General features: G+C 33.4%; 1 protein-coding gene across 1 annotated transcript in view; it reads right to left on the bottom strand.

Annotated features, from left to right (window-relative positions):
* Positions 1-498: 498 nt before the first annotated feature.
* LOC145260545 (uncharacterized) overlaps positions 499-10,664 on the bottom strand; it is an 80,284-nt gene continuing 70,118 nt past the window's right edge. The window contains exons 9-10 of the mRNA XM_080118768.1: positions 6,400-6,531; positions 499-1,253 (exon numbers count right to left, since the gene is read on the bottom strand). Coding sequence (XP_079974894.1) covers positions 622-1,253; positions 6,400-6,531 — 764 coding nt within the window. The 3' untranslated portion in view covers positions 499-621. The remainder of the gene's footprint in view (positions 1,254-6,399; positions 6,532-10,664) is intronic.

Here is a 10,664-nt window from a genome sequence, read left to right as displayed (position 1 = left end):
ATAAAAATTTCTTGGACCAATAATGTTTTTGTCTGAAATTCAAACAAAAGAAAGCACAAAATATTTTATATTATGATTAAAATAAGAGATAGTTAAAAAAAAAAAAAAAATCAGCTTTCAATAAACTCTTAATTCTTGGGTTTAGGCTTGGAGCAGCTGCAGGGCACAGAAGACTTAGGAGACACATGATGATCAGATATTCAGTCGAGTGATGAACATCATGAGATGGTTGGAAACAGTGGGTGGAATAGGCAGAATTTGATTACAAAATGATGGCTCGACAAGTATTTGTTTATATTGGACTTGAAGATGACCATTTTGTGGTCAGTTAAGAAGCTGCCTCAAGGTAATTTATTCCGCAGAAAATGGTATTTTGTTCCAGGAAAGAAAATGTTCATGGAAGGTCTGTCAGGTTTTAGGTATAACAGAGAGACAGAGAGTAAGGAAAGTATTCTTTGCTGTAGTTGTAACTAGACGAGTTCTTACTGTGAAGGTTTTACGGGGGGGGGCAGAGATTGGGGCTCAGTCGAGTACTTACCATGAACATAATGGTAGAGTAAGGATGGGGCTTGTGACATTCCTTATGTCAGAAACTGGCTGTACGGGAAAGGTCTTGAGATATCATGTCCAACTTGAAGATTCAGAAAAGCAATTCTCTTTTGTTGCAATGGTTGTCGGAAAGAAGTATTTTTGATGAAACCAATTCAGAGTTGACTGTTCATAATCAGCAGCTTTACTCACAGCATTGTTGAGTTGTTCCAACATGGCTTTCCTTTGAAAATGTGTTAAAAATGGTAGTTTGAAATCATCTCCTACAAGATCTTTAATCATCTCCGTCAAACGACTGGGCAAGGAATAACAATGGCCGGACCACAAGTGAGAATCAGACACGTGATCAAATTTACAAAGATAAAGTCTGTTCCAGAGGGAGAGCTTTTTAAGGAACCATCTTGTAAGCACATTGGAATTTCTATCCTGAAAGAATTCTACATAATCCTGTTGCTTGTCCCAAGCTTCCATTCTTTTTTGGAACGCAGAAGAAATGACCAAAAGAATAAAATCAGATTTTAACGCCTCAGACAATATGATGAGCTGATCACGGTCTTCATTGTGTCTCAAATAATGAGATGCTAAATGGATATCAAAGTAGCATTCTCTCAAGTAGTCAACAAGTTTCAATACGGCTTTAGTATGTGCAGGATAGTCATCCAGAAACAAGACAAGACCACGTTTTCTTCGTTGACATTGGTGTCCTAAAAAGAAGAAAAGTATTTGTTATAGAATTGTTATTTAGTTTCACAAGTTTTGAGGGTTATTTGGATTATTCAAACTACTATTCTTATCTTAACAGATGTAACCACCAATCTTCGGTGCATCTTTTCAAACATGGGAATCTTTATGTTGAATACATACATATATAAGTAACTGTGTTACACATTTAAAAATTAAATTGAAAGCTTCTAAAATTAACAGCATAACAGTTAAAAGCATTGACTAACAATTAGTTTTAAATGAGCCTTGTAGAGGTTGAAGACTCAATTCTTACTACAGGTGATAACTAAAAATTACATTATAATTAATCCTTCTATTAGGGAGAAAGGAAGACAGGAAGTGTGTGGAAACAGAGAGAGTGGATGGAAAGCAAAGAGTGTGTGGAGAGAAAAAGAGAGAAAGACAGTGGATGAAAAAAAAAAAGAAAAGAGAAGGCAAATAAAGTTAGAGATAAGTAAAGAGAGAGGGAGGGGTGGAAAGAGCGGATAAAATAATGATTATCATTAAGAAAGATATATATCTATAAATACAAACATCCAGGCCAAATTTGTATTCACAAGATAAAAATTCCGAAGAATCTGTATATTTTACACAATAGTGCTCAATGCTAAAATAGAGCTATTTATTCATAATAGTTATATTTATAGAAACATACAAGGGCTACATTTCCAGTGGAAATGTTTTGATCACATCCTTAATTAACAGTAAGCATTTCCACTGGGTGTAGAGCACTGATTATATATATGTATCTGCATTAATTAAAATTTAATATTTATGCATATTTTATGACCGGGCAACGTCCTACTAGTGTGTGTGTGTAATTATATATATATATATATATATATATATATATATATATATATATATATATATATATATATATATGCATAAATATTAAATTTTAATTAATGCAGATTTCTTATTTATTATAAACAGAAATACTGTAGGTATTAAATATAACCTTCATTTTTTTTTTAAAGAACAGAAGAAAAAAAAAATGGAAAGAAACTGAGACATGTGCATGTCTGTTTTTTACTAAACAGTTCACTTCTTGTAAGTAGAAAAACACTTCACTTCTTGTAAGTAGAAAAACACTTCACTTCTTGTAAGTAAAAAAACACTTCACTTCTTGTAAGTAAAAAAACACTTCACTTCTTGTAAGTAAAAAAACACTTCACTTCTTGTAAGTAAAAAACAATTCACTTCTTGTAAGTAAAAAACACTTCACTTCTTGTAAGTAAAAAACACTTCACTTCTTGTAAGTAAAAAAAGATACTCGAGCTGAGATCAAAACCCAAACCTAAAGACAATGAGTCAAGTACAATAACCATTAGGCCAGCTTGACATGGTCTTTAAAAAGGGTTTGGTTTCAAACCTACTTATTCTTAACATAAGGGAGCTGTCATATGAATATTCGGGCACATACACAGTCGTGAAACAGTTGACAAACATAAAAATCCGATGATCCCAAGTACCAATTATTCATTTTTGACGCCTTGGCAGCCCTTTTTCCGCATGAAAACTGACTAAAAAAGTTTTCCACATGTTTGAATATACTATATATCAAATTTCAAATCAGTAGATAAAAAATCCATTGAGTATATAGGTTGAAAAGTGTCCTCATACACACACACACATTCTCACTTTTATAGATATACTAGCATGGCGCTTGGCATTGCCTGGTCATAAAATATGCATAGATATTATATCTATATATTAATATAATAGCGTGTGTGTTATTTTATATATGTCAAATTTATATTTTTTTCTTCTGAGTAACCGTCGTTTAATTGTTACTAGCCTGGATGCCCGGCGTTCTCGGCTGTTTGGAGGTGTGTGTTGTGCAAAAAAACAAAAGTGGTAGTAGGCAGGCAGGCTTGAATCCATACCACAAAGAAGGAAAAGAACGTGAAAAAAAAAAATTTGATGTCTTTGCTGTTGTATCCATCACCACACCAGAAGTGGCAAAGGTTTGAATTAAGGCGAGTCAATCGAAAAGAGGGGATGACTTTTGAAAATATCAGCGAAAAAAGTGACCTCTCCCTGTAGAACAATGCCCAGTTGAGGGTGAAGGAATTAATGTTTTTAGCCAATTTTTCGATATTTGTTGTCCGAAGAGTCGAACTTCAAAATTATACCGATCTCGTAAAAATCTATTTCCTCTGTCGAAAGTTTTAGACAGACATACATACATTTAACAGACAGGTGAGATTTATATTATAGACTAGCAAGGGGGTACCGGGCATTGCCCGGGTGTTTGGAGGTGTGTGTGGTTTTAGGTAAATCAAAAAAAAAGAATAAAAAATCGTTGGCCAGGTGTTTGTGTCGGTGAGGGTGGGGGTTAAAATAAAAAAGTTTTGGTAGGTAAGTATGAAGGACCGAACCCGAACCCTTGAGGCAAAGTTGGAAATTAAAGTGTGAAAAAAAAAAAAACATGCGACGTTAACCACTGGGCCAGCAAGAAATAGTAACAGAAACATGTTTGAATTTATTTAAGTATTAAGAATTGGCAGGTGCCCGTATTTAATGACTTAATGAGGTCAACTTTTACTGCGGGACAGTTTTTTATTTACTGCAGGGCAGCTTTTTAAATTATTTTTTTGTTTCCCCAAGATGTTGGGGGGGGGGACCAGCTTCCCATAAAAAGGTTAGGTGGTTGGTTGTTTTTGTTTTACGGCATATCAACCCTTTTCGGGTTATTTAATGCTGAATCCAAAGATTTTGAAGAAAAAATTTTTAATAGAATATATTTGTTGTTTTGAAGTCGGTTTCTATTTAACCCATAGTTGGGACCCTACCACTCCGGGTCAGAGTGGACCTGGGAGCAATAGTAATTAAAGGGTGACTCCACACTCCCTAAAGCCCACAAGCTGGGGCCTCACCACTGGATATAGTTTAAGGTCATATCCAGGACCCCCATTGAGGGACTTTTACCCTCTGCAGGGGGGCAGTCGGTGTATTCTAATGCCCCACAGACAGGGCTCCATAAAAAGGGGATTGTCCAAATTGAATAGCAATTGTCTGATATAAGGAGAAACTCCGCATTGATCAAAGCTGATTGCTTTTTGGACGTTCCCGGCGATCGCACGAGAACAATGTTTTAAGCTTCATTTCGCTTTTATTATATCCACATGCGGTGATCGAAAAATTTGGAATATTAGCGTTTCAAACTCTGACAAATTAAATAGACAGACGACCCCCGTTGTTAACTCTTAGATATTATTATTTAGACATGATAGAAGTTTTAAGAAGGAATGAGCTGACTGATCGCTTCTCGGAAAAAAGCCTTTCTCGGACATACACATTTTCGCTTTTATATATATAAGGGACCTATTTGTGGTAATAAATAATTGTACCAAGAATTCTTTATAAGTTTTGATTTCGGTGTCGATTATAGCTGAAGGAACTCAAGTTATATGTATGGACAAAAAATCAATACAAAAAATAAATAAATGTTTATATCTTTTCTGTATTTATTTCCTATGTGTTGACGTGTAGGAATACAAGTCTTTTGAAAAAAAAAACAACAAAAAAAAAACAAAAATGTTTCTTTCAAAAGCACATAATTTTTTACAGATCCTTCAACACATATTTTTCTCCATAAGTTTTGGTTTCAGTTTCAATTCAAGCTGATGCACCCAAGTCATATGGATATTTTTTTTTTTTTTTTTTTTTTGAAATCACAATTATAAGAATCAATAGAAATTTTACTATAATAATATATACCAAACCTGCATGAATTAAGATATCATATTTAAGCATATTTTACAACCTGTCTATGCCAGGTGTCCCTGCTAGCTTAGATAAATAATTTTGCAGTTTTAACAACAGAGCTACAATGATATCAGGGTGTTTCCATTTACGCTGAACATCAATATATTATAAATGAAAAGAGTCCACTGTGGAATTTCCACAGGTCACGCTAGTTTTAATACAAAACCTGAGGCACATGTATGCAAACATTATCTTTTTCTGAACAGTTCACTTCTCCTAAAAAAAAAAATAAAATAAAAGATAAATAAATAAATAAAAAAATCTAGCTCTGATCGAAACCCAAACCTAAAAACATTGAGTCAAGCATGCTAACCATCTAACCATTACACCAGCTTGACACATCATTTACAAAGTGTTTTCTAAAAATCATATTCTTAACATAAAGAAGCTGTCATGTTTCTCACCTATGCATGTGCAGTCGTGAATCAGTTGACAAACTGATAAAAATTCAATGACCCCCTCCCCCATGTACCAATTTTGACCACTTAGCAGCCCTTTATCTGGACGAAAACAGATTAAAAAGTTTTCCATATGTCTGAATATCCTATATGCCAAATTTCAAATCTGTAGATCAAAAATTTCATTGAGTATATAGATTGAGAAGTATCCTCACACCCATTCTCACTTTTATATATATACTAGAAGATGTACCCGGCTAACCCGACGGTATTAAACGTAATGTTACATTCCTTTAAAAAAAAAAAAAGTGACGGAAAAAAATGGAAACAAACAGACATTTGTATGCGAGCATTGTTTTTCTAAAAAATAAGTAAAGAAAAAAAATATGTGAGCTGAGATCGAAACCAAAACCATTAGCCCAACTGAACACGATCTCCAAAAGGTGTTTTCAAACCTTCTAATTAACATAATGTGAATGATTAGTGCATGTGCAGTCATGAAACAATAAACAGAAAAAATGCGACGGCCTCCACATTTTTTCAATTTTGACCATCTTAACATCCTTTTTTTCTCTCAATGAAAAACCAATTAAAGTTTTCCACATGTTTGAATATGCTAACCAAATTTCAAGTCTGTAGACTAAAAATTCGTTCAGTATATAGGTTGAGAAGTATTCTCACCCCACACACTCACTCACATATTTCTTGTTTGAAAATGGAAAACGTCATATTAGCTTTTGGCATCTTTAAAAAAAATGAAGCACAGTTTGTGACATCGTCTGTTTTCAAATAAATATATAACAAATACCAATTCAAAAGATCGAATGGGAGGAGGGTCTAGTAGCCATTGAATCTTATGTAGCTGAAAGTAATTTTTGAATAGAAATTATAGAAGGAATGGGAGAAGAAAGTTTATTATGATAGTGTTCACGAGAGAAAAAAGATGATTACTTACTTTTAAAGATATAAATAATTAGCAGGACAGCAGCGATGATGGAAAGGAGGCAGACTAACCCTATAATAAAAGAGATGTTGAATTCCTCTTTTTCAGGAACAGGTTTTGCAGGAATCATATCACAGGGAATACCTGAGGGAGGAACAACGTTAACAAAATATTACATTAAAAATCAAAAACATTTTGTTTTTTAATATTTATAAATATCTCAAAAACTTATTTCATAGATTTTCATCAGCATCGAATAATAATCAGTTAACTTGAAAAAAATAGAAAAGTAATATATAAACTGTGTCAATCGCTTTATTGCAGATTAGTAAAATATCAATATTTCACTAAATATGTCACAAAAAAATAATTGTATAATCAAATGACTGCTTTAAGGTTAGTTATTTCCCAAAATTTTATTCAAATTCATGCGATATTCACAAAATTATGACATTTTATTCTTTATCAAGGAATTTCCACTGTCCATCGCTTTATTGCAGGTCTCTTAAGATGTTAGGGCAAAAATACAATGTTTAATCAGGAAAATTTTACTTTTTATTATATTTTTCAGTTAAAGAATAAACAAAGCACATCCTAGGTGCTAAGCCACAAATAAATGAATTATTTATCACTATATCCACCATTTTTTTTTTAAATAACTTTAAACAATCTTTTGTCCACCAAAGAAGTTAATTGCTTGATCTGAAAAGGAGTTATAGTTTTGGCGACATCAACTACTTTCCTCCACAGGGCATCCTTTGAAGTAAATTGCTCTCCTCCCTCATAAACACCTCTTTTCAATATTGACTAGAGATATTCAATGGGGTTAAGTTCCGGAGAACATGGTGGCCAGCTCAGGAGGGTTTCTCAAAAGAAGCCCATGGATTCAACGAAGGCTGCAGTTCCCTAGCAGAATGGGATAGTGCATTGTCATGCATAAAAATCATTTGAAAGCGACGTGACAATAGTAGGTCATCTAGCCATGGTGACAAATGTTTATCCAAAAAGGCTGTGTACGCATTGTTGGTACGTTTTACTCCCTCTGGAACTCGGAATAGTCCAACCAACTTATCCTCAATGATTCCCGCCCAAAACACGATGCCTCCACATTCTTGTTGGCGATGAACTCTGTAAGGGGTTGGAGTTCCATTCGAGTTCCAAACTTTGGCCTATCCATTCGGACGTTCAAGAGTAGCACGGGTCTCATCTGCAAATAGGACACGTTGGAAATCCATTTTCATGTAATTCTGTGCCCAAGCCATTCGTTTTTCCTATGTTGTTTGCTCAATGGAGACCTTGGAATTGTTTTGACGTTTCTTGCCATCTCATTCAACACATTACATCTGGCCTAATTGGATCTTGGAGCAATTCTAGCTCTTGCAAAAATGAAAGCACTGATGCTGTTTGGGTTTCAGTTGACTTCCCTATGAATTTTCCGAATATCATGATGTGAAAGGTTTCTCCTTGGCCTTATCCTTTCTGGATTTGGTATTTGGTGTTTGGGTTGTTCACGAATGAAGCAAAACTTCTTAGATCCCTTTCCAGCTCGATAGATAAACTTTTGATGAACAATCCTTCTGCGAGTCCAGCAACAATTCTTTCCTTTTCGATAGCTTAACGCCCTTTTTTGGCATTTTAAAAGACCTACAATAGAGCGATGGACAGCATAATTTACTTGATAATAAATGAAATGTCATAACTTTGTGAATATCGCATGGATTTGAATAAAATTTTGGAAAATAACTAACCTTGACACAGTCATTTGATGGTACAATTTTTTTTTTTTTGTGACATATTTAGTGAAATATTGATATTTTACTAATCTGCAATAAAGCAATTGACACAGTTTATATATTGATGGAGGAAAAGTATTAAGTTGAAAATAAGTTCCTACTATTTTTTTTTCTTTTGTTTTTCAATTTTGGAATTTTTATTTTTTCAATAATTCTGTTTTGGAATCTTTTTTGTTTCTTTTTTCTTTTCGAGTTAATTTCTATTTATTTTCATATATTATATTTGCTTTTATTTTGTTTTAGCTTTCTGATTTCTGCCAATAAGGTAATGAAAATCATTTAGAAATTTGGGAAGATGATTAGTGGTTACTTTTATTAAACTTTTTAAATTTAAAAATGGTGAGAACTTAGTTGCCAATCCAATATTTATACAAGAGCTACAATATTGATTCCAGGTTAGATATATTAATGACATTCAAAAATGAAAAATATAAAAACATTGCTAAAGTATCTAAATATAATGGAAACAAGACAAAAACATACTAAATAATATAAATAGTAAAAACTAAAATATCATATAAATATTGAGAAAATTTAATATAAATAGTAAAAACTAAAATATCATATAAATATTGAGAAAATTTAATATAAATAGTAAAAACTAAAATATCATATAGAAAAAATATCAAGTTACAAATTTCAAAAACCAAATTAAATTATTTTACAAAAAATTGTAGCAAAATGCAAACATTATTTTTATTTTTTTTTTTTACTCATGTTCACCCCTTACAAAGCATATCGTTACCTGGATGCAAGGTGCTACTATTTAGAACCATGCGTAAGAAAGATCAACATGTTGGTTTACGATACATTTAAACTTCTGCATATCAGTACAATAGCAGGAAGGAAATTCCAAAGTCTAGCTAAGCGCTACCAAAGAATTAGAGCTACTGTACTGTCAGTCAGAAACAGCAGCCAGATAAACTGTCAATCAGGTACCCTCAACCTCTTGGACAAGACCAGCCCAAACCAGCTATGAGCACAAGTGACATGCAAGCAAACCCAATTTGCTCAGTTTGTGAGAGAAAGAAACAAATTGGGAATAGGAAATAAGGGAACGGCGTTCAATGTTCCAGTCAAGAAACAAGGCCAAGCACAGCGTAACTCTGGTGAGTATCTAATAGACAAAGAAGAAATGTGAAAGCCAGCGATAGGCAGAAGCAATTTAGGTTTGCAAACCAATTTGTTAGAGTCACCAGCTCTTGGAAGGTTATCGATCATGACTGAGGAGACCTAAATATTTGCTATTTAAGCCCTGATTAAACTAAATAAAGATTGGATTTTATGCTATTAAACATGTCTTTCATTTAATAACTACAAAAATCTTTTTTAACCATCAATTGCCATGACTAATAACATCCTACCTGAGAACCTATGCTTCCCTCGGCCTAAAATTCACAGGCAACATGGATTGGAGCAAATACATAGAGGATATTGCCAAGGTTGCTGCAAAGAAGATAGGATCCCTCTACTGTGTTAGAAAATTACTCATACTAGAGAGTATCTTATATTTTTATAAAGCTACAATTTGCCGATGCATAGAGTATTGTTGCCACATCTGGCCTGGTGCATCTACCACTGGTCTCTCACTCTTAGACAAGATCCAAAAAAAGAATCTCAAATCTAATAGGTCTTCACTATCGGCCAAACTCCAACCTCTGTCCCATCACCACAATGTTGCATATTTGTGCCTGTTTTACAAGTATTTTCATGGAATGTGCTGGTAAGCAACAAAATCCTACCTCTTCACTGTTGAGCTTCCGAGATGCCGGCAAGCCTTCTGCACTTAATAGTTTCTTTCCTCGGAATGCTAGACTTTGGAATTCTATCCATGTTTCCTGAGTGTACTGACATGCAGAAGTTTAAATGTAATGTGAACAGACAACTTGCGACTCAATTCCCCATAATTTCATGTTAGACACGATCTCAAATAGTAGCCCTTTATGTTCCAAATAGCAATATACCTTTTTTAGATGAAAAAAAGAGTAAATAAAAGAAATAATCCAATAATTAAAGAAATGAGAAAAATAAGTCAGCATTCACCTTAACTTACAACATGATTTTAGATACAGAAAAGCTAACATTTTATCCATAAAATTTCACATTTAAATTATTCAAATAACAAAAACAGATCCCATATTTAACATTCTCATGTTATACTAACACGAGGTATTGATGTCGTTTGCTGATTTTGTAGCAAATATATTTGGAAAATATCAATTCATCTTCCAGTTTGAAGCTGCATTTAAATGTATAAAGATGAATGGGATAATGTGCTTCTGATGATTAGATTTACTATGAAACTGCAGTAAAGTATTAAAAAAAAAAGCCTTTTAATTCTTATGGCTTTATAAAGATACAGATGTATTTATGAATAGCTTAGCCTCTGTACAAAGCTAGCAGACAGATATGTGGAAAAGGGAATGAATAGTATAAAGTTCTAAGAACATAGGACAACCAACTGTCTGGTGAAAGGATTTAATA

This window comes from Euprymna scolopes, chromosome 36 (genome assembly GCF_053919585.1).
Source record: "Euprymna scolopes isolate OS-2025 chromosome 36, ASM5391958v1, whole genome shotgun sequence".
NCBI lineage: Eukaryota > Metazoa > Mollusca > Cephalopoda > Sepiida > Sepiolidae > Euprymna > Euprymna scolopes.
The sequence above is the reverse complement of the archived record's forward strand: the minus strand, read 5'-3'. Positions and strand labels throughout refer to the sequence as shown.